This window comes from Dendropsophus ebraccatus, chromosome 1 (genome assembly GCF_027789765.1).
Source record: "Dendropsophus ebraccatus isolate aDenEbr1 chromosome 1, aDenEbr1.pat, whole genome shotgun sequence".
Lineage (NCBI taxonomy): Eukaryota > Metazoa > Chordata > Amphibia > Anura > Hylidae > Dendropsophus > Dendropsophus ebraccatus.
In genome coordinates, this window is record NC_091454.1 from 987,981 (window position 1) to 1,013,191 (window position 25,211).

Below are 25,211 nucleotides of genomic sequence, written 5' to 3' on the forward strand. Positions count from 1 at the left end.
AAAGGTTTCCATCATGTCCCTCCTTTCCCTTCTTCCTCCTGTAACATATATAAAGGTTTCCATCATGTCATCCCTTCCCCTTCTTCCTCTTCCTGTAACATATATAAAGGTTTCCATCATGTCCTCCTTTCCCTTCTTCCTCCTGTATATAAAGGTTTCCATCATGTCCCCCCTTTCTCTTCTTCCCCCCTGTAACATATATAAAGGTTTCCATCATGTCCCCCCTTTCCCTTCTTCCTCCTCCTGTAACATATATAAAGGTTTCCATCATGTCCCCCCTTTCCCTTCTTCCTCCTGTAACATATATAAAGGTTTCCATCATGTCCCCCCTTTCCCTTCTTCCTCCTGTAACATATATAAAGGTTTCCATCATGTCCCCCCTTTCCCTTCTTCCTCCTCCTGTAACATATATAAAGGTTTCCATCATGTCCTCCCTTTCCCTTCTTCCCCCTGTAACATATATAAAGGTTTCCATCATGTCTCCCCTTTCCCTTCTTCCCCCTGTAACATATATAAAGTTTTCCATTATGTTCTCCCTTTCCCTTCTTCCCTCCTGTAACATATATAAAGGTTCCATCATGTCCTCCCTTTCCCTTCTTCCCCCTGTAACATATATAAAGGTTTCCATCATGTCCCCTTTCCCTTCTTCCTCCTGTAACATATATAAAGGTTTCCATCATGTCTCCCCTTTCCCTTCTTCCCCCTGTAACATATATAAAGTTTTCCATTATGTTCTCCCTTTCCCTTCTTCCTCCTGTAACATATATAAAGGTTTCCATCATGTCCTCCCTTTCCCTTCTTCCTCCTGTAACATATATAAAGGTTTCCATCATGTCCTCCCTTTCCCTTCTTCCCTCCTGTAACATATATAAAGGTTCCATCATGTCCTCCCTTTCCCTTCTTCCCCCTGTAACATATATAAAGGTTTCCATCATGTCCCCCCTTTCCCTTCTTCCTCCTGTAACATATATAAAGGTTTCCATCATGTCCTCCCTTTCCCTTCTTCCTCCTGTAACATATATAAAGGTTTCCATCATGTCCCTCCTTTCCCTTCTTCCCCCTGTAACATATATAAAGGTTTCCATCATGTCCTCCCTTTCCCTTCTTCCTCCTGTAACATATATAAAGGTTTCCTTCATGTCCTCCCTTTCCCTTCTTCCCCCTGTAACATATATAAAGGTTTCCATCATGTCCCCCCTTTCCCTTCTTCCTCCTGTAACATATATAAAGGTTTCCATCATGTCCCCCCTTTCCCTTCTTCCTCCTCCTGTAACATATATAAAGGTTTCCATCATGTCCCTCCTTTCCCTTCTTCCTCCTGTAACATATATAAAGGTTTCCATCATGTCCCCTTTCCCTTCTTCCTCCTGTAACATATATAAAGGTTTCCATCATGTCCTCCCTTTCCCTTCTTCCTCCTGTAACATATATAAAGGTTTCCATCATGACCCTCCTTTCCCTTCTTCCTCCTCCTGTAACATATATAAAGGTTTCCATTATGTCCTCCCTTTCCCTTCTTCCCCCTGTAACATATATAAAGGTTTCCATCATGTCCCCCTTCCCTTCTTCCTCCTCCTGTAACATATATAAAGGTTTCCATCATGTCCTCCCTTTCCCTTCTTCCCTCTGTGTATCATATATAAAGGTTTCCATTATGTCCCTCCTTTCCCTTCTTCCCCCTGTAACATATATAAAGGTTTCCATCATGTCCTCCCTTTCCCTTCTTCCTCCTGTAACATATATAAAGGTTTCCATCATGTCCCCCCTTTCCCTTCTTCCTCCTCCTGTAACATATATAAAGGTTTCCATCATGTCCCCCCTTTCCCTTCTTCCTCCTGTAACATATATAAAGGTTTCCATCATGTCCCCCCTTTCCCTTCTTCCTCCTGTAACATATATAAAGGTTTCCATCATGTCCCCCCTTTCCCTTCTTCCTCCTCCTGTAACATATATAAAGGTTTCCATCATGTCCTCCCTTTCCCTTCTTCCCCCTGTAACATATATAAAGGTTTCCATCATGTCCCCTTTCCCTTCTTCCTCCTGTAACATATATAAAGGTTTCCATCATGTCTCCCCTTTCCCTTCTTCCCCCTGTAACATATATAAAGGTTTCCATTATGTCCTCCCTTTCCCTTCTTCCTCCTGTAACATATATAAAGGTTTCCATCATGTCCTCCCTTTCCCTTCTTCCTCCTGTAACATATATAAAGGTTTCCATCATGTCCTCCCTTTCCCTTCTTCCTCCTGTAACATATATAAAGGTTTTCATCATGTCCTCCCTTTCCCTTCTTCCTCCTGTAACATATATAAAGGTTTCCATCATGTCCTCCTTTCCCTTCTTCCTCCAGTAACATATATAAAGGTTTCCATCATGTCCTCCCTTTCCCTTCTTCCTCCTGTAACATATATAAAGGTTTCCATCATGTCCCCCCTTCCCCTTCTTCCTCCTGTAACATATATAAAGGTTTCCATCATGTCCTCCTTTCCCTTCTTCCTCCAGTAACATATATAAAGGTTTCCATCATGTCCTCCCTTTCCCTTCTTCCTCCTGTAACATATATAAAGGTTTCCATCATGTCCTCCCTTTCCCTTCTTCCTCCTGTAACATATATAAAGGTTTCCATCATGTCCTCCTTTCCCTTCTTCCTCCTGTAACATATATAAAGGTTTCCATCATGTCCTCCTTTACCTTCTTCCCCCTGTAACATATATAAAGGTTTCCATCATGTCCCTCCTTTCCCTTCTTCCTCCTCCTGTAACATATATAAAGGTTTCCATCATGTCCCTACTTTCCCTTCTTCCCCCTGTAACATACAGTATATAAAGGTTTCCATCATGTCCCTCCTTTCCCTTCTTCCTCCTGTATATAAAGGTTTCCATCATGTCCCCCCTTTCTCTTCTTCCCCCCTGTAACATATATAAAGGTTTCCATCATGTCCCCCCTTTCCCTTCTTCCTCCTCCTGTAACATATATAAAGGTTTCCATCATGTCCCCTCTTTCCCTTCTTCCTCCTGTAACATATATAAAGGTTTCCATCATGTCCTCCCTTTCCCTTCTTCCCCCTGTAACATATATAAAGGTTTCCATCATGTCCCCCCTTTCCCTTCTTCCCCCTGTAACATATATAAAGGTTTCCATCATGTCCCCCCTTTCCCTTCTTCCTCCTGTAACATATATAAAGGTTTCCATCATGTCCCCCCTTTCCCTTCTTCCTCCTGTAACATATATAAAGGTTTCCATCATGTCCCTCCTTTCCCTTCTTCCCCCTGTAACATATATAAAGGTTTCCATCATGTCCTCCCTTTCCCTTCTTCCTCCTGTAACATATATAAAGGTTTCCATCATGTCCTCCCTTTCCCTTCTTCCCCCTGTAACATATATAAAGGTTTCCATCATGCCCCCCCCCCTTTCCCTTCTTCCTCCTGTAACATATATAAAGGTTTCCATCATGTCCCTCCTTTCCCTTCTTCCCTCCTGTAACATATATAAAGGTTTCCATCATGTCCTCCCTTTCCCTTCTTCCCTCCTGTAACATATATAAAGGTTTCCATCATGTCTCCCCTTTCCCTTCTTCCCCCTGTAACATATATAAAGGTTTCCATCATGTCCCTCCTTTCCCTTCTTCCCTCTGTGTAACATATATAAAGGTTTCCATCATGTCCCTCCTTTCCCTTCTTCCCCCTGTAACATATATAAAGGTTTCCATCATGTCCCCCTTTCCCTTCTTCCTCCTGTAACATATATAAAGGTTTCCATCATGTCCTCCTTTCCCTTCTTCCTCCTGTAACATATATAAAGGTTTCCATCATGTCCCTCCTTTTCCCTTCTTCCTCCTGTAACATATATAAAGGTTTCCATCATGTCCTCCTTTCCCTTCTTCCTCCAGTAACATATATAAAGGTTTCCATCATGTCCTCCCTTTCCCTTCTTCCTCCTGTAACATGTATAAAGGTTTCCATCATGTCCTCCCTTTCCCTTCTTCCTCCTATAACATATATAAAGGTTCCATCATGTCCTCCCTTTCCCTTCTTCCTCCTGTAACATATATAAAGGTTTCCATCATGTCCTCCTTTCCCTTCTTCCCCCTGTAACATACAGTATATAAAGGTTTCCATCATGTCCTCCCTTTCCCTTCTTCCTCCTGTAACATATATAAAGGTTTCCATCATGTCCCTCCTTTCCCTTCTTCCTCCTGTAACAAATATAAAGGTTTCCATCATGTCCCCCCTTTCCCTTCTTCCCTCCTGTAACATATATAAAGGTTTCCATCATGTCATCCCTTCCCCTTCTTCCTCTTCCTGTAACATATATAAAGGTTTCCATCATGTCCTCCTTTCCCTTCTTCCTCCTGTATATAAAGGTTTCCATCATGTCCCCCCTTTCTCTTCTTCCCCCCTGTAACATATATAAAGGTTTCCATCATGTCCCCCCTTTCCCTTCTTCCTCCTCCTGTAACATATATAAAGGTTTCCATCATGTCCTCCCTTTCCCTTCTTCCCCCTGTAACATATATAAAGGTTTCCATCATGTCCCCTTTCCCTTCTTCCTCCTGTAACATATATAAAGGTTTCCATCATGTCTCCCCTTTCCCTTCTTCCCCCTGTAACATATATAAAGTTTTCCATTATGTTCTCCCTTTCCCTTCTTCCTCCTGTAACATATATAAAGGTTTCCATCATGTCCTCCCTTTCCCTTCTTCCTCCTGTAACATATATAAAGGTTTCCATCATGTCCTCCCTTTCCCTTCTTCCCTCCTGTAACATATATAAAGGTTCCATCATGTCCTCCCTTTCCCTTCTTCCCCCTGTAACATATATAAAGGTTTCCATCATGTCCCCACTTTCCCTTCTTCCTCCTGTAACATATATAAAGGTTTCCATCATGTCCCTCCTTTCCCTTCTTCCCCCTGTAACATATATAAAGGTTTCCATCATGTCCTCCCTTTCCCTTCTTCCTCCTGTAACATATATAAAGGTTTCCATCATGTCCTCCCTTTCCCTTCTTCCCCCTGTAACATATATAAAGGTTTCCATCATGTCCCCCCTTTCCCTTCTTCCTCCTCCTGTAACATATATAAAGGTTTCCATCATGTCCCTCCTTTCCCTTCTTCCTCCTGTAACATATATAAAGGTTTCCATCATGTCCCCTTTCCCTTCTTCCTCCTGTAACATATATAAAGGTTTCCATCATGACCCTCCTTTCCCTTCTTCCTCCTCCTGTAACATATATAAAGGTTTCCATTATGTCCTCCCTTTCCCTTCTTCCCCCTGTAACATATATAAAGGTTTCCATCATGTCCCCCTTCCCTTCTTCCTCCTCCTGTAACATATATAAAGGTTTCCATCATGTCCTCCCTTTCCCTTCTTCCCCCTGTAACATATATAAAGGTTTCCATCATGTCCTCCCTTTCCCTTCTTCCTCCTGTAACATATATAAAGGTTTCCATCATGTCCCTCCTTTCCCTTCTTCCCTCTGTGTATCATATATAAAGGTTTCCATTATGTCCCTCCTTTCCCTTCTTCCCCCTGTAACATATATAAAGGTTTCCATCATGTCCCCCTTTCCCTTCTTCCTCCTTTAACATATATAAAGGTTTCCATCATGTCCTCCTTTCCCTTCTTCCCCCTGTAACATATATAAAGGTTTCCATCATGTCCTCCCTTTCCCTTCTTCCTCCTGTAACATATATAAAGGTTTCCATCATGTCCTCCCTTTCCCTTCTTCCTCCTATAACATATATAAAGGTTCCATCATGTCCTCCCTTTCCCTTCTTCCTCCTGTAACATATATAAAGGTTTCCATGATGTCCTCCTTTCCCTTCTTCCTCCTGTAACATATATAAAGGTTTCCATGCACCAACCTTCCTCCTATGTCACTAACCTAATGTCACTTCATCCTCCTCCTCCTCCTCCTTTTCTTCATTATCCTCCTCTTCTCCTTTATCCTCCTTTTTATCATTCTGCTTCTCCTCCTTATCCTTCTTGTCTTAATCCTCCTCCTTCTGTTTCTCCTTCTCATCTTCTTCATCCTCCTCCCTCCCTCCTCTTTTTTTTTTTTTTTTAATCCTCTTCATTATCCTCCTCCTCTTTATTCTCCAAATCCTCCTTATCATCCTCCTGTTCCTCCTCCCCTCCTTTATCCTCTAACTCTTTTTAGTCATCCATCTCTTCTCCTTCTTAGTCATTCTCTCCTTTATCCTCCTCCTTCTATATCCTCTTCCCCTTCTTAGTCTTCTTCTGCTTTATCCTCCTCCCCCCTTCTTTATCCTCCTCCCCCCTTCTTTATCCTCCTCCCCCCTTCTTTATCCTCCTCCCCCTTTTTTATCCTCCTCCCCCCTTCTTCTCATACTCCTTTATTCTCCTCCTCCTCTTCGTCATCCTCCTCCTCTTCCTCCTCCTCTTCGTCATCCTCCTCCTCCTCCTCTTCGTCATCCTCCTCCTCCTCCTCTTCGTCATCCTCCTCCTCTTTGTCATCCTCTTCCTCCTCCTCTTCGTCATCCTCCTCCTCCTCTTCGTCATCCTCCTCCTGTTTGTCATCCTCTTCCTCCTCCTCTTCGTCATCCTCCTCCTCCTCCTCTTCGTCATCCTCCTCCTGTTTGTCATCCTCTTCCTCCTCCTCTTCGTCATCCTCCTCCTCCTCCTCTTCGTCATCCTCCTCCTCTTATTCATCCTCCTCTTAGTCATCCTCCTCCTCCTCTTCGTCATCCTCCTCCTCTTAGTCATCCTCCTCCTCTTAGTCATCCTCCTCCTCTTCCTCGTCATCCTCCTCATCCTTTTCCTCATCCTCCTCTTCGTCATTCTCCTGCTCATCCTCCTCTTCGTCATCCTCCTCCTCATCCTCCTCTTCGTCATCCTCCTCCTCTTCGTCATCCTCCTCCTCCTCTTTGTTATCATCCTCCTCCTCTTTGTCATCCTCCTCCTCCTCCTCCTCTTTGTCATCCTCTTCCTCCTCCTCCTCCTCCTCCTACTCTCTGTCTCTTCTTAGGACTTGGTGTTTCATGTTTGTGTCAGAGACAGGGAGCCAGGACAGAGTCAGGAGTGACAGTGAGCAGAGCTTCTGCTGACCCTGATGCTTTCTCCTGACAGGCAGTGAAGTTTGAGTGGCGTCTGGATGGCGGTCTGGTGCAGCTCCTCCTCCACCGTGCGCTGCAGAGCATTCAGGTGGCACACAGACTGTACTGGTGAGAAGGATTAGATACATAGGATTAGATACACTCAGTGCAGTGTTCCTGATGACTCGGGGTGGTACCTGCCCATAGGATTAGATACACTGAGGAGCTGGGTTGCTGATAATTTTTTGCCCACAGGCTGCTGACAGCTGCCACTTCAGAGCCCCATTACCGAGGTTTGTATGGCCGCCTGGTGGATGCCGTGCAGCGCTGTGCCGGCCGCGCCCTGAGCCATGAATTCTCCAAACAGAGGCGACTCCTGAGAATCCTGGAAGACGTCGCAGGGAAAGTGAAGAACAGTGCGGAGGAGGGGAGGAAGGTGAGCGCGGAGGAGGGGAAGAAGGCGAGCGCGGAGGAGGGGAGGGAGGCGAGCGCTGAGGAGGAGGGGAGGGAGGCGAGCGCTGAGGAGGGGAGGGAGGCGAGCGCGGAGGAGGGGAGGGAGGCGAGCGCGGAGGAGGGGAGGGAGGGGAGGAAGGTGAGCGCGGAGGAGGGGAAGAAGGCGAGCGCGGAGGAGAGGAGGAAGGCGAGCGCGGAGGAGGGGAGGGAGGCGAGCGCGGAGGAGGGGAGGGAGGCGAGCGCGGAGGAGGGGAGGGAGGCGAGCGCTGAGGAGGGGAGGGAGGCGAGCGCTGAGGAAGGGAGGGAGGCGAGCGCTGAGGAGGGGAGGGAGGCGAGCGCTGAGGAGGGGAGGGAGGCGAGCGCTGAGGAGGGGAGGGAGGCGAGCGCTGAGGAGGGGAGGGAGGCGAGCGCTGAGGAGGGGAGGGAGGCGAGCGCTGAGGAGGGGAGGGAGGCGAGCGCTGAGGAGGGGAGGGAGGCGAGCGCTGAGGAGGGGAGGGAGGCGAGCGCTGAGGAGGGGAGGGAGGCGAGCGCTGAGGAGGGGAGGGAGGCGAGCGCTGCGGAGGGGAGGGAGGCGAGCGCTGAGGAGGGGAGGGAGGCGAGCGCTGCGGAGGGGAGGGAGGCGAGCGCTGCGGAGGGGAGGGAGGCGAGCGCTGAGGAGGGGAGGGAGGCGAGCGCTGAGGAGGGGAGGGAGGCGAGCGCTGAGGAGGGGAGGGAGGCGAGCGCTGAGGAGGGGAGGGAGGCGAGCGCTGAGGAGGGGAGGGAGGCGAGCGCTGAGGAGGGGAGGGAGGCGAGCGCTGAGGAGGGGAAGAAGGCGAGCGCGGAGGAGGGGAGGAAGGCGAGCGCGGAGGAGAGGAAGAAGGCGAGCGCGGAGGAGGGGAGGGAGGCGAGCGCTGAGGAGGGGAGGGAGGCGAGCGCTGAGGAGGGGAGGGAGGCGAGCGCTGAGGAGGGGAGGGAGGCGAGCGCTGAGGAGGGGAGGGAGGCGAGCGCTGAGGAGGGGAGGGAGGCGAGCGCGGAGGAGGGGAGGGAGGCGAGCGCTGAGGAGGGGAGGGAGGCGAGCGCTGAGGAGGGGAGGGAGGCGAGCGCTGAGGAGGGGAGGGAGGCGAGCGCTGCGGAGGGGAGGGAGGCGAGCGCTGCGGAGGGGAGGGAGGCGAGCGCTGCGGAGGGGAGGGAGGCGAGCGCTGCGGAGGGGAGGGAGGCGAGCGCTGCGGAGGGGAGGGAGGCGAGCGCTGAGGAGGGGAGGGAGGCGAGCGCTGAGGAGGGGAGGGAGGCGAGCGCTGAGGAGGGGAGGGAGGCGAGCGCTGAGGAGGGGAGGGAGGCGAGCGCTGAGGAGAAAGGCGAGTGTGGGCTGCGGTGCCCTTTGCAGGAGGAGTGGTCTGCAGTTTCACCCCCTCAGGAGCCTCACCCATGACCCCTCCACTCGGTAATCTCAGCCATTGTCTCCCCACAGGATGCCCTGATGCTTGGACTTCACCATCTTGATCGCTTCTTTGAGGAAGTTGGAAGTTGTCGCCTTCCCCAAGACCCTGCGATTGTTGTGAAAGGGATCGAGCGAGATGTAAGAAGAAAGTTGGCTGACGGGGGGGGGGGGGGGGCAGGGTGGATGATGGGAGTATGTGTGATTAGTAAGCGCTGCTTCGGGGTACAGGTTGTGTGTGTGATGTATGATCACTCTCATCATCCTCTTCTCTTCCAGTTATGCTCTTTCTTTAAATCTAACGCCAAACCTCTGAAAATCTCCTTCATCAACTCTGACGAGCAGGGGCCGAACGTCCACCTCATGTACAAGGTGCGTCTCCCTGCTCATCCTGAGCTGCCTGCTTCATGGATACAATGAGGACCTGGACACCTCCAGTATGATGTAATGGTACGGTCAGGTCATGTGCAGCTCTTGATGGGGGAATTCTGATCCCTGCAGATTGGAGATGACATGAGGCAAGATGTGCTGGTCCTTCAGCTGGTGGAGATCATGGACAGGATCTGGCTGCATGAGGGACTAGACCTACGGATGATCACCTACCGATGCATGTCTACCGGTCGCAAGCAAGGTCAGTGACTGCCAGGAACCCCCGCTATAACGCAGGATTCGGTGACCACAGGTGACCATATTTGTTTAAAGACCTCAGATGATCGGTGGCCTCACATGATTGGGGACCACTGGTGATTGGTGGCCTCAGAGGGACGGTGACCACTGCTGATTGGTGGCCTCAGAGGGATGGTGACCACTGGTGATTGGTGGCCTCCGAGGGATGGTGACCACTGGTGATTGGTGGCCTCCGAGGGATGGTGACCACTGGTGATGGGTGGCCTCCGAGGGATGGTGACCACTGAATATTGGTGGCCTCCGAGGGATGGTGACCAATGAATATTGGTGGCCTCCGAGGGATGGTGAGCACTGGTGATTGGTGACCTCAGAGGGATGGTGACCACTGGTGATTGGTGACCTCAGAGGGATGGTGACCTCTGAGGGATGGTGACCACTGAATATTGGTGGCCTCCGAGGGATGGTGACCACTGAATATTGGTGGCCTCCGAGGGATGGTGACCACTGAATATTGGTGGCCTCAGAGGAATGGTGACCACTGGTGATTGGTGGCCTCCGAGGGATGGTGACCTCTGAGGGATGGTGACCACTGAATATTGGTGGCCTCCGAGGGATGGTGACCACTGGTGATTGGTGACCTCAGAGGGATGGTGACCACTGGTGATTGGTGTCCTCCGAGGGATGGTGACCACTGAATATTGGTGACCTCAGAGGGAAGGTGACCACTGAATATTGGTGACCTCAGAGGGATGGTGACCACTGAATATTGGTGACCTCAGAGGGATGGTGACCACTGGTGATTGGTGGCCTCTGAGGGATGGTGACCACTGGTGATTGGTGGCCTCTGAGGGATGGTGACCACTGGTGATTGGTGTCCTCCAAATGAATGGTGACCACTGAATATTGGTGGCCTCTGAGGGATGGTGACCACTGAATATTGGTGGCCTCTGAGGGATAGTGACCACTGAATATTGGTGGCCTCTGAGGGATGGTGACCACTGGTGATTTGTGGCTACAGATGGATGTGGACCTCAGATTGGTCATCACTGGTAACTGTTGACCCCAGATAATTTCTAGGTTGAGGAGGATGATACATAGATGATGTCTTCTGGTTGGTGAAGAATGATTATTACAGATTAGGCTTGATGAGCATGGATAATTAGGATTGCCAGTGATGACTGACAACCAACGCTGAAGACTAATGATCACGCATGATGGCTGATGACCACTGATAAATGAAGAGCCAATGATGACAATGATGGGCGATCACTGATACTGACTGAATAATAATAAGAGATCAAAGATGAGGGCCAAGTGGGAAGATGAGGGATAAGGGGGTAAGGATGAGGGCCGAGGATGACTGATAAGGGGGTGAGGATCAGAGAGAAGGACTAAGGGGGTGAGGGTCACAGATGAGGGCCGAGAATGAGGGATAAGGGGGTGAGGATCACAGATGAGGGCCGAGGATGACGGATAAGTGGGTGAGGATCACAGATGAGGGATAAAGGGGTGAGGATCACAGATGAGGGCCGAGGATGACGGAAAAGGGTGTGAGGATCACAGATGAGGAATAAGGAGGTGAGGATCACAGATGAGGGCCGAGGATGAGGGATAAGGGGGTGAGGATCACAGATGAGGGCTGAGGATGAAGGATAAGGGGGTGAGGATCACAGATGAGGGCCGAGGATGAGGGATAAGGGGGTGAGAATCACAGATGAGGGCCGAGGATGACGGATAAGGGTGTGAGGATCACAGATGAGGAATAAGGAGGTGAGGATCACAGATGAGGGCCGAGGATGAGGGATAAGGGGGTGAGGATCACAGATGAGGTCCGAGGATGAGGGATAAGGGGGTGAGGATCACAGATGAGGGCCGAGGATGACGGATAAGTGTGTGAGGATCACAGATGAGGGATAAGGGGGTGAGGATCACAGATGAGGGTCGAGGATGACGGATAAGGGTGTGAGGATCACAGATGAGGAATAAGGAGGTGAGGATCACAGATGAGGGCCGAGGATGAGGGATAAGGGGGTGAGGATCACAGATGAGGTCCGAGGATGAGGGATAAGGGGGTGAGGATCACAGATGAGGGCCGAGGATGAGGGATAAGGGGGTGAGGATCACAGATGAGGTCCGAGGATGAGGGATAAGGGGGTGAGGATCACAGATGAGGGATAAGGGTGTGAGGATCACAGATGAGGGCCGAGGATGAAGGATAAGGGGGTGAGGATCACAGATGAGGGCCGAGGGATAAGGGTGTGAGGATCACAGATGAGGGCCGAGGATGAAGGATAAGGGGGTGAGGATCACAGATGAGGGCCGAGGATGAGGGATAAGGGGGTGAGGATCACAGATGAGGGATAAGGGGGTGAGGATCACAGATGAGGGCCGAGGATGAAGGATAAGGGGGTGAGGATCACAGATGAGGGCTGAGGATGAAGGATAAGGGGGTGAGGATCACAGATGAGGGATAAGGGGGTGAGGATCACAGATGAGGGCCGAGGATGAGGGATAAGGGGGTGAGGATCACAGATGAGGGATAAGGGGGTGAGGATCACAGATGAGGGCCGAGGATGAAGGATAAGGGGGTGAGGATCACAGATGAGGGATAAGGGGGTGAGGATCACAGATGAGGGCCGAGGATGAGGGATAAGGGGGTGAGGATCACAGATGAGGGATAAAGGGGTGAGGATCACAGATGAGGGCCGAGGATGAGGGATAAGGGGGTGAGGATCACAGATGAGGGATAAGGGGGTGAGGATCACAGATGAGGGCTGAGGATGAAGGATAAGGGGGTGAGGATCACAGATGAGGGATAAGGGGGTGAGGATCACAGATGAGGGCCGAGGATGAGGGATAAGGGGGTGAGGATCACAGATGAGGGATAAGGGGGTGAGGATCACAGATGAGGGATAAGGGGGTGAGGATCACAGATGAGGGCCGAGGATGTGGGATAAGGGGGTGAGGATCACAGATGAGGGATAAGGGGGTGAGGATCACAGATGAGGGCCGAGGGATAAGGGTGTGAGGATCACAGATGAGGGCCGAGGATGAAGGATAAGGGGGTGAGGATCACAGATGAGGGATAAGGGGGTGAGGATCACAGATGAGGGATAAGGGGGTGAGGATCACAGATGAGGGCCGAGGATGAGGGATAAGGGGGTGAGGATCACAGATGAGGGATAAGGGGGTGAGGATCACAGATGAGGGCCGAGGAAAACGTACTTAACATTTCTTTCTTTCTTCCAGGTTTGATTCAATTGGTTCCAGATTCTGTAACTTTGGCCAAAATCCAGAACAAAAGTGGACTATTCGGGCCCCTGAAGGACTCATCGATGAAGAAATGGTTCCACAACAACAAGACGGTACTAAGCCCTCCCCCCCCCCACCATACAGATGACACCCCTCTAGTGTACTGCCCCTCCCCCCCACCATACAGATGACACCCCTCTAGTGTACTGCCCCTCCCCCCCACCATACAGATGACACCCCTCTAGTGTACTGCCCCTTCCCCACCATACATCAGGCTGACAGTCCTACAATGTACTACTCACTGACCTGAGTCAGACTAGACACTGCACTGACTAGACTAGACCTCCTTCCCTGGTCTGGGCAGCACCGCTTGGTTTCTTCCTTCTCTCTCTCTCTCTGGGAAGGTCATGTGACCTACTCTGACCTCTGACCTATAACCCACCAGAGGTGGCAGCACAGAGCCTGTATCCCAGGATCCTGCATTCTCATCTCCTCCTCAGGCTTCTGACAACTTCCTGTTCTCCTGTGCGGGTTGGTGCGTTGTCACCTTCCTCCTGGGCGTGTGTGACCGCCACAATGACAACATCATGCTCACCAGCGACGGCCACATGTTCCACATCGACTTCGGGAAGTTTTTGGGAAATGCGCAGATGTTTGGATCGATTAAAAGGTGAGAAGTGATGAGGAAGCTGAGGTGCGGGGTGCTGTATGCGGCTGCTGGGGGTCAGGTGAGAAGTGATGAGGAAGCTGAGGTGCGGGGTGCTGTATGCGGCTGCTGGGGGTCAGGTGAGAAGTGATGAGGAAGCTGAGGTGTGAGGTGCTGTATGCGGCTGCTGGGGGTCAGGTGAGAAGTGATGAGGAAGCTGAGGTGCGGGGTGCTGTATGCGGCTGCTGGGGGTCAGGTGAGAAGTGATGAGGAAGCTGAGGTGCGGGGTGCTGTATGCGGCTGCTGGGGGTCAGGTGAGAAGCGATGGAGAAGCTGAGGTGTGAGGTGCTGTATGCGGCTGCTGGGGGTCAGGTGAGAAGTGATGAGGAAGCTGAGGTGCGGGGTGCTGTATGCGGCTGCTGGGGGTCAGGTGAGAAGTGATGAGGAAGCTGAGGTGTGAGGTGCTGTATGCGGCTGCTGGGGGTCAGGTGAGAAGTGATGAGGAAGCTGAGGTGTGAGGTGCTGTATGCGGCTGCTGGGGGTCAGGTGAGAAGTGATGAGGAAGCTGAGGTGTGAGGTGCTGTATGCGGCTGCTGGGGGTCAGGTGACAAGTGATGAGGAAGCTGAGGTGCGGGGTGCTGTATGCGGCTGCTGGGGGTCAGGTGAGAAGTGATGAGGAAGCTGAGGTGTGAGGTGCTGTATGCGGCTGCTGGGGGTCAGGTGACAAGTGATGAGGAAGCTGAGGTGCGGGGTGCTGTATGCGGCTGCTGGGGGTCAGGTGAGAAGTGATGGAGAAGCTGAGGTGCGGGGTGCTGTATGCGGCTGCTGGGGGTCAGGTGAGAAGTGATGAGGAAGCTGAGGTGTGAGGTGCTGTATGCGGCTGCTGGGGTCAGGTGAGAAGTGATGAGGAAGCTGAGGTGCGGGGTGCTGTATGCGGCTGCTGGGGGTCAGGTGAGAAGTGATGAGGAAGCTGAGGTGCGGGGTGCTGTATGCGGCTGCTGGGGGTCAGGTGACAAGTGATGAGGAAGCTGAGGTGCGGGGTGCTGTATGTGGCTGCTGGGGTCAGGTGACAAGTGATGAGGAAGCTGAGGTGTGAGGTGCTGTATGCGGCTGCTGGGGGTCAGGTGAGAAGTGATGAGGAAGCTGAGGTGTGAGGTGCTGTATGCGGCTGCTGGGGGTCAGGTGACAAGTGATGAGGAAGCTGAGGTGCGGGGTGCTGTATGCGGCTGCTGGGGGTCAGGTGAGAAGTGATGAGGAAGCTGAGGTGTGAGGTGCTGTATGCGGCTGCTGGGGGTCAGGTGAGAAGTGATGAGGAAGCTGAGGTGTGAGGTGCTGTATGCGGCTGCTGGGGGTCAGGTGACAAGTGATGAGGAAGCTGAGGTGCGGGGTGCTGTATGCGGCTGCTGGGGGTCAGGTGAGAAGTGATGAGGAAGCTGAGGTGCGGGGTGCTGTATGCGGCTGCTGGGGGTCAGGTGAGAAGTGATGAGGAAGCTGAGGTGCGGGGTGCTGTATGTGGCTGCTGGGGTCAGGTGACAAGTGATGAGGAAGCTGAGGTGTGAGGTGCTGTATGCGGCTGCTGGGGGTCAGGTGAGAAGTGATGAGGAAGCTGAGGTGTGAGGTGCTGTATGCGGCTGCTGGGGGTCAGGTGAGAAGTGATGAGGAAGCTGAGGTGCAGGGTGCTGTATGCGGCTGCTGGGGGTCAGGTGAGAAGTGATGAGGAAGCTGAGGTGTGGGGTGCTGTATGCGGCTGCTGGGGGTCAGGTGAGAAGTGATGAGGAAGCTGAGGTGCGGGGTGCTGTATGCGGCTGCTGGGGTCAGGTGACAAGTGATGAGGAAGCTGAGGTGTGAGGTGCTGTATGTGGCTGCTGGGGGTCAGGTGAGAAGTGATGAGGAAGCTGAGGTGTGAGGTGCTGTATGCGGCTGCTGGGGGTCAGGTGAGAAGTGATGAGGAAGCTGAGGTGCGGGGTGCTGTATGCGGCTGCTGGGGGTCAGGTGAGAAGTGATGAGGAAGCTGAGGTGTGAGGTGCTGTATGCGGCTGCTGGGGGTCAGGTGAGAAGTGATGAGGAAGCTGAGGTGTGAGGTGCTGTATGCGGCTGCTGGGGGTCAGGTGAGAAGTGATGAGGAAGCTGAGGTGTGAGGTGCTGTATGCGGCTCCTGGGGGTCAGGTGAGAAGTGATGAGGAAGCTGAGGTGCGGGGTGCTGTATGCGGCTGCTGGGGGTCAGGTGAGAAGCGATGGAGAAGCTGAGGTGCGGGGTGCTGTATGCGGCTGCTGGGGGTCAGGTGAGAAGCGATGGAGAAGCTGAGGTGCGGGGTGCTGTATGCGGCTGCTGGGGGTCAGGTGACAAGTGATGAGGAAGCTGAGGTGTGAGGTGCTGTATGCGGCTGCTGGGGGTCAGGTGAGAAGTGATGAGGAAGCTGAGGTGTGAGGTGCTGTATGTGGCTGCTGGGGGTCAGGTGAGAAGTGATGAGGAAGCTGAGGTGTGAGGTGCTGTATGTGGCTGCTGGGGGTCAGGTGAGAAGTGATGAGGAAGCTGAGGTGTGAGGTGCTGTATGCGGCTGCTGGGGGTCAGGTGAGAAGCGATGGAGAAGCTGAGGTGCGGGGTGCTGTATGCGGCTGCTGGGGGTCAGGTGACAAGTGATGAGGAAGCTGAGGTGTGAGGTGCTGTATGTGGCTGCTGGGGGTCAGGTGAGAAGTGATGAGGAAGCTGAGGTGCGGGGTGCTGTATGCGGCTGCTGGGGGTCAGGTGAGAAGCGATGGAGAAGCTGAGGTGCGGGGTGCTGTATGCGGCTGCTGGGGGTCAGGTGAGAAGTGATGAGGAAGCTGAGGTGTGAGGTGCTGTATGCGGCTGCTGGGGGTCAGGTGAGAAGCGATGGAGAAGCTGAGGTGCGGGGTGCTGTATGCGGCTGCTGGGGGTCAGGTGAGAAGCGATGGAGAAGCTGAGGTGCGGGGTGCTGTATGCGGCTGCTGGGGATCAGGTGAGAAGTGATGAGGAAGCTGAGGTGTGAGGTGCTGTATGCGGCTGCTGGGGGTCAGGTGAGAAGTGATGAGGAAGCTGAGGTGTGAGGTGCTGTATGCGGCTCCTGGGGGTCAGGTGAGAAGTGATGAGGAAGCTGAGGTGCGGGGTGCTGTATGCGGCTGCTGGGGGTCAGGTGAGAAGTGATGAGGAAGCTGAGGTGTGAGGTGCTGTATGCGGCTGCTGGGGGTCAGGTGAGAAGCGATGGAGAAGCTGAGGTGTGAGGTGCTGTATGCGGCTGCTGGGGGTCAGATGACTGATGATCTGCACCTTGCAGGGATCGGGCGCCCTTTATCTTCACCACGGAGATGGAGTCCTTCATCACCCAGGGGGGGCAGTGCCCGCAGCGCGCTCAGGAGTTTGTGAAGCTCTGCTGCTGCGCCTACAACGTGCTCCGCCGGCACAGCGCGCTGATCATCACCCTCCTGGAGCTGGTGAGCCACCCCCATGGTTGTTACTGTTGACATCACAGCTGGAGATGATGTCATTCTGCTCTGAGGGAGGGGCCTAAAGCTCTGCTCATCCTGAGCCTCCTGGTTTATGCAGCGACCTCCCTTTCCTTCCAGTCAGATCTGAGATCATTGCTGTAGGGCGTGTAGAGCGCTGAGTGATCGCCCCCGGAGCTGAGATCATTGCTGTAGGGCGTGTAGAGCGCTGAGATCATTGCTGTAGGGCGTGTAGAGTGCTGAGATCATTGCTGTAGGGCGTGTAGAGTGCTGAGATCATTGCTGTAGGGCGTGTAGAGCGCTGAGATCATTGCTGTAGGGCGTGTAGAGTGCTGAGATCATTGCTGTAGGGCGTGTAGAGCGCTGAGATCATTGCTGTAGGGCGTGTAGAGCGCTGAGATCATTGCTGTAGGGCGTGTAGAGTGCTGAGATCATTGCTGTAGGGCGTGTAGAGCGCTGAGATCATTGCTGTAGGGCGTGTAGAGCGCTGAGATCATTGCTGTAGGGCGTGTAGAGCGCTGAGATCATTGCTGTAGGGCGTGTAGAGCGCTGAGATCATTGCTGTAGGGCGTGTAGAGCGCTGAGTGACGCCCCGGAGCTGAGATCATTGCTGTAGGGCGTGTAGAGCGCTGAGTGACGCCCCGGAGCTGAGATCATTGCTGTAGGGCGTGTAGAGCGCTGAGATCATTGCTGTAGGGCGTGTAGAGCGCTGAGATCATTGCTGTAGGGCGTGTAGAGCGCTGAGATCATTGCTGTAGGGCGTGTAGAGCGCTGAGATCATTGCTGTAGGGCGTGTAGAGCGCTGAGATCATTGCTGTAGGGCGTGTAGAGCGCTGAGATCATTGCTGTAGGGCATGTAGAGCGCTGAGATCATTGCTGTAGGGCGTGTAGAGCGCTGAGATCATTGCTGTAGGGCGTGTAGAGCGCTGAGATCATTGCTGTAGGGCGTGTAGAGCGCTGAGATCATTGCTGTAGGGCGTGTAGAGCGCTGAGATCATTGCTGTAGGGCGTGTAGAGCGCTGAGATCATTGCTGTAGGGCGTGTAGAGAGCTGAGATCATTGCTGTAGGGCGTGTAGAGCGCTGAGATCATTGCTGTAGGGCGTGTAGAGCGCTGAGATCATTGCTGTAGGGCGTGTAGAGCGCTGAGATCATTGCTGTAGGGCGTGTAGAGCGCTGAGATCATTGCTGTAGGGCGTGTAGAGCGCTGAGATCATTGCTGTAGGGCGTGTAGAGCGCTGAGATCATTGCTGTAGGGCGTGTAGAGCGCTGAGATCATTGCTGTAGGGCGTGTAGAGCGCTGAGATCATTGCTGTAGGGCGTGTAGAGCGCTGAGATCATTGCTGTAGGGCGTGTAGAGCGCTGAGATCATTGCTGTAGGGCGTGTAGAGCGCTGAGATCATTGCTGTAGGGCGTGTAGAGCGCTGAGATCATTGCTGTAGGGCGTGTAGAGCGCTGAGATCATTGCTGTAGGGCGTGTAGAGCGCTGAGATCATTGCTGTAGGGCGTGTAGAGCGCTGAGTGACGCCCCGGAGCTGAGATCATTGCTGTAGGGCGTGTAGAGCGCTGAGTGACGCCCCGGAGCTGAGATCATTGCTGTAGGGCGTGTAGAGCGCTGAGATCATTGCTGTAGGGCGTGTAGAGCGCTGAGATCATTGCTGTAGGGCGTGTAGAGCGCTGAGATCATTGCTGTAGGGCGTGTAGAGCGCTGAGATCATTGCTGTAGGGCGTGTAGAGCGCTGAGATCATTGCTGTAGGGCGTGTAGAGCGCTGAGATCATTGCTGTAGGGCGTGTAGAGCGCTGAGTGACGCCCCGGAGCTGAGATCATTGCTGTAGGGCGTGTAGAGCGCTGAGATCATTGCTGTAGGGCGTGTAGAGCGCTGAGATCATTGCTGTAGGGCGTGTAGAGCGCTGAGATCATTGCTGTAGGGCGTGTAGAGCGCTGAGATCATTGCTGTAGGGCGTGTAGAGTGCTGAGATCATTGCTGTAGGGCGTGTAGAGCGCTGAGTGACGCCCCGGAGCTGAGATCATACCTTCCATGTGCCCGGCAGATGCTGCAGGCTGGACTCCCGGAGCTGCGCTCGGTGGACGATCTGAGGTACGTCTACAACCGTCTGCGACCATATGACTCTGACCAGGAAGCGTCCAGTTACTTTACCAGGTAACGTCTCGTCTGCTCCTTCGGGGAGGCGGTGACAACCAATATGTCCGCCACTCCAGCCCCCGCCTCCCATGTTTCCTCCTGCAGTAAAATCAAGGAGAGTCTGGAGAGTCCGTCCGTGAAGCTGAACTTCCTGATCCACGCCTTCGCCAACATGACGCCGTCTGATCTGAGCCGGGTGGGGGAGGGGGTGACGCCGGCCCTCGCCAAGTTCATCAAGAGAGCGGCGGTGAAGAGCGTGCGCAAGGTGCACAAGGTGGTGAGTATGCGTCATTGTACGGGCCTGGTGTAAGTCATGTGACTCCTGCTCCCGTTGTCCCAGTTCATGATGTCTAGTCTCCTTAGGGCGGACGGCTTCTCGGGGTGCACGGTGACCCAGCAGGCACAGGAGGTAAGCATTAGCTGTATGATGATATTACATTGCTGACTGTTTCCCCTCAGCAGACACAGGAGGTAAGCGTTAGCTGTATGATGATATTACATTGCTGACTGTTTCCCCTCAGCAGACACAGGAGGTAAGCATTAGCTGTATGATGATATTACATTGCTGACTGTTTCCTCCTCAGCAGACACAGGAGGTAAGCGTTAGCTGTATGATGATATTACATTGCTGACTGTTTCCTCCTCAGCAGACACAGGAGGTAAGCGTTAGCTGTATGATGATATTACATTGCTGACTGTTTCCCCTCAGCAGACACAGGAGGTAAGCATTAGCTGTATGATGATATTACATTGCTGACTGTTTCCTCCTCAGCAGACACAGGAGGTAAGCGTTAGCTGTATGATGATATTACATTGCTGACTGTTTCCTCCTCAGCAGACACAGGAGGTAAGCGTTAGCTGTATGATGATATTACATTGCTGACTGTTTCCTCCTCAGCAGACACAGGAGGTAAGCGTTAGCTGTATGATGATATTACATTGCTGACTGTTTCCCCTCAGCAGACACAGGAGGTAAGCATTAGCTGTATTATGATATTACATTGCTGACTGTTTCCCCTCAGCAGACACAGGAGGTAAGCGTTAGCTGTATGATGATATTACATTGCTGACTGTTTCCCCTCAGCAGACACAGGAGGTAAGCGTTAGCTGTATGATGATGTTACATTGCTGACTGTTTCCTCCTCAGCAGGTTCAGCGCGGGGCATTCAGCTTCACATCTGGTTCTCGGACCCTCAGCTCTGCGTCCTGCTGAAACATCTGAGGAACATTGTAAGACTGGTGACGTGCGGTGGTGTGACTGGTGACGTGCGGTGGTGTGACTGGGGACATGCGGTGGTGTGACTGGTGACGTGCGGTGGTGTGACTGGTGACGTGCGGTGTTGTGACTGGTGACGTGCGGTGGTGTGACTGGTGACGTGCGGTGGTGTGACTGGTGACGTGCGGTGGTGTGACTGGGGACATGCGGTGGTGTGACTGGTGACGTGCGGTGGTGTGACTGGTGACGTGCGGTGGTGTGACTGGTGACGTGCGGTGGTGTGACTGGTGACGTGCGGTGGTGTGACTGGGGACATGCGGTGGTGTGACTGGTGACGTGCGGTGGTGTGACTGGTGACGTGCGGTGGTGTGACTGGTGACGTGCGGTGGTGTGACTGGTGACGTGCGGTGGTGTGACTGGGGACATGCGGTGGTGTGACTGGGGACGTGCGGTGTTGTGACTGAGTGGTGTCCCACCACATGTGTTGCTTGTAGTTACACCCTTCGCAAAAGCCTGTACTTTTTGTGTGTCAGTGGTGATTAAGTTTCGCCACAAGATGTCGCTATTGTTAGTGTATATACTTAGCTGATGCACAGCTGCAGGACTGTAAGGGTTATTGTTTATTGATATGTCACATGGATCTGTAGACCAATGAGCGTGTTCTCCTCTTCTGTCCTATCACTTCTCTCTTTACTTCTTCTCTATGCACTCTTCACCCACTCACAGTGCACCTTACAGGGGCTGTAGATAGGAAGTCACATGGGTAGAGGAAGTGTAGTGTCTTTTGTCACTGGGCTTTGTAGAGGGAGGACACAAGCCAGAACGTTCTCTCTAGCCCTCTGCCAGGTCCCCAGTCTCAGTGTGCAGGTCAGAAGCAGACGCAGGCAGATGGAGTTACCTTTTTCTCCTCAAGTAACTCCACTTGACACTTTGCAGTGTTAAACCGTTCCTTAAAGAGGACAAGTCAGAGATCATCTCAACCCACGCCGTGGATAAGGAGGGTCACAGTGCGGGACAAGGCTAGGACCTGATCCGGATAGAGCAAAGTTGCCAGAAGCCTACGAACTCTATCTCGCAGCGCTGTTGTCAGCAGTGAACCGTCAGCATTCCGCTCATCCCATGTAACAAGGTCGGGGGCTTGTGTCATCCTCTAGGACGGGTCCCCCAACACTGGTAGGGCAATAGGTGGTGCGAAGACCCAAAGGTCAAAACATGGGCACAAGTATTCTCTCTCTCTCTCTCTTTAAGTATTCTTCTACCTCATCCTCCAAAATCCCGGCAGAGCACAGTACTACTTGGGTTGGGACTCTCACGACATCCTCCTCTCTGCTACTCTGACTCTATTCTCTCAGCACACAACTCAGCCAGCACGACTGTACTACTCCCTATCCGCTCACTACAGAGCTGGATCCTAACTTATCGAGTGTCCTATTAAGTGTAACGTCTTATATCACTGCAAAGCTGTATCACCTGCTGCACACACCGTCTCCAAGTAACGTAGACATTATTTATGATAATGAGACTCTGTGATTCCGCCTCCCGCACCAACACAGCACACACCTTCCTTGGGACATCTCCCCTGTCTGTGGGTGGGGGTACCGATAGTCCGGGAGGGTCACTACTGCACTCCGGACCACCATGACTACAGCCCACAGGACCCTGCAACAACCCGGCAGGTCAATGACCCCAGGGGAACAAGGTGTAACCGGCCCTCTAAAATAAAAGCAGGTGTGCCGCCATATCTGTGCGCCCAACCGGCACCGGCGTCGCCACATAACATCACAGGGCCCGGCTGTATCTCAGCCAACATGCGGTAATGTGACTGGTGACGTGACTGGTGACGTGCGGTGGTGTGACTGGTGACTGGTGGTGTTGACTGGTGACGTGTGGTGACGTGACTGGTGGTGTTGACTGGTGACGTGCGGTGGTGTGACTGGTGACGTGCGGTGATGTGACTGGTGGTGTTGACTGGTGACGTGCGGTGGTGTGACTGGTCACGTGCGGTGACGTGACTGGTGGTGTTGACTGGTGACGTGCGGTGGTGTGACTGGTGACGTGACTGGTGGAGTGACGTGCGGTGACGTGACTGGTGATGTGACTGGTGACGTGACTGGTGGTGTGACTGGTGACGTGCGGTGGTGTGACTGGTGACGTGACTGGTGGTGTGACTGGTGACGTGACTGGTGACGTGACTGGTGGAGTGACGTGACGTGACTGGTGGAGTGACGTGACGTGACTGGTGACGTGACGTGCGGTGATGTGACTGGTGACGTGACTGGTGGTGTGACTGGTGGTGTGACTGGTGACGTGCGGTGGTGTGACTGGTGGAGTGACTGGTGGAGTGACTGGTGACGTGACTGGTGACGTGACTGGTGGAGTGACGTGCGGTGACGTGACTGGTGACGTGACTGGTGGTGTGACTGGTGACGTGCGGTGATGTGACTGGTGACGTGACTGGTGGAGTGACGTGCGGTGACGTGACTGGTGACGTGACTGGTGGTGTGACTGGTGACGTGACTGGTGGAGTGACGTGCGGTGACGTGACTGGTGATGTGACTGGTGACGTGCGGTGATGTGACTGGTGACGTGACTGGTGGTGTGACTGGTGACGTGCGGTGGTGTGACTGGTGACGTGCGGTGGTGTGACTGGTGACGTGCGGTGATGTGACTGGTGACGTGACTGGTGGTGTGACTGGTGACGTGCGGTGGTGTGACTGGTGACGTGCGGTGATGTGACTGGTGACGTGCAGTTATGTGACTGGTGACGTGCGGTGATGTGACTGGTGACGTGACTGGTGGTGTGACTGGTGACGTGCGGTGGTGTGACTGGTGACGTGCGGTGATGTGACTGGTGACGTGACTGGTGGTGTGACTGGTGACGTGCGGTGGTGTGACTGGTGACATGCGGTGGTGTGACTGGTGACGTGCGGTGATGTGACTGGTGACGTGACTGGTGGTGTGACTGGTGACGTGACTGGTGGTGTGACTGGTGACGTGCGGTGGTGTGACTGGTGACGTGCGGTGATGTGACTGGTGACGTGACTGGTGACGTGACTGGTGACGTGACTGGTGGAGTGACGTGCGGTGACGTGACTGGTGATGTGACTGGTGACGTGCGCTGATGTGACTGGTGATGTGACTGGTGACGTGCGGTGATGTGACTGGTGACGTGACTGGTGGTGTGACTGGTGACGTGCGGTGGTGTGACTGGTGACGTGCGGTGATGTGACTGGTGACGTGACTGGTGGTGTGACTGGTGACGTGCGGTGATGTGACTGGTGACGTGCAGTTATGTGACTGGTGACGTGCAGTTATGTGACTGGTGACATGACTGGTGATGTGGTTGGGCTGGCCCGAGTGTGCGCACTAACGTTGTGGTTGTGTCCTCAGAATCTGACGGAAGGGTCGCGCCCTTCCCCCAGCCTCACCGTCTCCCTCTACTCCGGCACATGGGAAATCTCCAGACAGGACGTCCAGTCCCAGTCCGGGACCAGCGCGCCCATCATCAACCAGTTGGTAGGTAGCGCCCCCTGTCACATGACCAGGACACTGATGATGTCACCGCTCCCGTGTAATGGTGGCGTTGTGGCTTTGTCGCAGGTGCAATTCACGGTGCCGCAGCTGGAGGGCCTCGTCCTGCGGATCCAGGTGAGGAGTAAAGGGACATTCCTGGGGCAGCTGCGCCTCCCCCTGAGCAGCGCTCGACTGAGGGAAGATGTCTGGTACAACCTGGGAGCCTGAGCCGCAACGATTAGAGGACTCCGCAACATCAAAGATGGCCGCCAGTCCCTCAGTCCAGCTGGCTATGCCCGGAGCAATTTACAGTGGCCGCCCTCTGGGGATGACATCACACACACAGCCGCCCTCTGGGGATGACATCACACACACACAGCCGCCCTCTGGGGATGACATCACACACACAGCCGCCCTCTGGGGATGACATTACACACACACAGCCGCCCTCTGGGGATGACATCACACACACACAGCCACCCTCTGGGGATGACATCACACACACAGCTGCCCTCCTCTGGGGATGACATTACACACACACAGCCGCCCTCTGGGGATGACATCACACACACACAGCCGCCCTCCTCTGGGGATGACATCACACACACACAGCCGCCCTCCTCTGGGGATGACATTACACACACACAGCCGCCCTCCTCTGGGGATGACATCACACACACACAGCCGCCCTCCTCTGGGGATGACATCACACACACACACACACACAGCCGCCCTCCTCTGGGGATGACATCACACACACACAGCCGCCCTCCTCTGGGGATGACATTACACACACACACAGCCGCCCTCCTCTGGGGATGACATCACACACACACAGCCGCCCTCTGGGGATGACATCACACACACACAGCCGCCCTCTGGGGATGACATCACACACACACACAGCCGCCCTCTGGGGATGACATCACACACACACAGCCGCCCTCCTCTGGGGATGACATCACACACACACAGCCGCCCTCCTCTGGGGATGACATCACACACACAGCCGCCCTCTGGGGATGACATCACACACACAGCCGCCCTCCTCTGGGGATGACATCACACACACACAGCCGCCCTCTGGGGATGACATCACACACACAGCCGCCCTCTGGGGATGACATCACACACACAGCCGCCCTCTGGGGATGACATCACACACACACAGCCGCCCTCTGGGGATGACATCACACACACAGCCGCCCTCTGGGGATGACATCACACACACACACAGCCGCCCTCCTCTGGGGATGACATCACACACACACACAGCCGCCCTCCTCTGGGGATGACATCTCGGATTCTGGCGATTATCACCGACTGTGCTGAATTTCCCTGTAAACATTTCACTATATTTAAGAAAGAAAAAGAAGTTTCCTATTTTTGTGTCCTTCCCTTTCTTACCTTTGTTACTAACCCATTGAGCTGCT

General features: G+C 53.5%; 1 protein-coding gene across 4 annotated transcripts in view; it reads left to right on the forward strand.

The window, feature by feature from the left end:
* Positions 1-25,161, forward strand: part of PIK3C2G (phosphatidylinositol-4-phosphate 3-kinase catalytic subunit type 2 gamma) — a 91,051-nt gene extending 65,890 nt beyond the window's left edge. For 2 of the 4 annotated variants that reach the window (XM_069963575.1, XM_069963572.1), the window contains exons 18-31: positions 7,087-7,181; positions 7,308-7,488; positions 8,953-9,060; positions 9,199-9,291; positions 9,421-9,550; positions 12,796-12,911; positions 13,299-13,468; positions 16,738-16,894; positions 18,958-19,067; positions 19,155-19,326; positions 19,413-19,458; positions 20,197-20,279; positions 23,656-23,781; positions 23,866-25,161. In XM_069963575.1, coding sequence (XP_069819676.1) covers positions 7,087-7,181; positions 7,308-7,488; positions 8,953-9,060; positions 9,199-9,291; positions 9,421-9,550; positions 12,796-12,911; positions 13,299-13,468; positions 16,738-16,894; positions 18,958-19,067; positions 19,155-19,326; positions 19,413-19,458; positions 20,197-20,279; positions 23,656-23,781; positions 23,866-24,006 — 1,728 coding nt within the window. In that variant the 3' untranslated portion in view covers positions 24,007-25,161. Of the gene's footprint in view, positions 1-7,086; positions 7,182-7,307; positions 7,489-8,952; positions 9,061-9,198; positions 9,292-9,420; positions 9,551-12,795; positions 12,912-13,298; positions 13,469-16,737; positions 16,895-18,957; positions 19,068-19,154; positions 19,327-19,412; positions 19,459-20,196; positions 20,280-23,655; positions 23,782-23,865 lie in introns of those variants that run through there. The other 2 variants (XM_069963579.1, XM_069963587.1) reach the window with 2 other exon arrangements.
* The last annotated feature ends 50 nt before the right edge of the window (positions 25,162-25,211 follow it).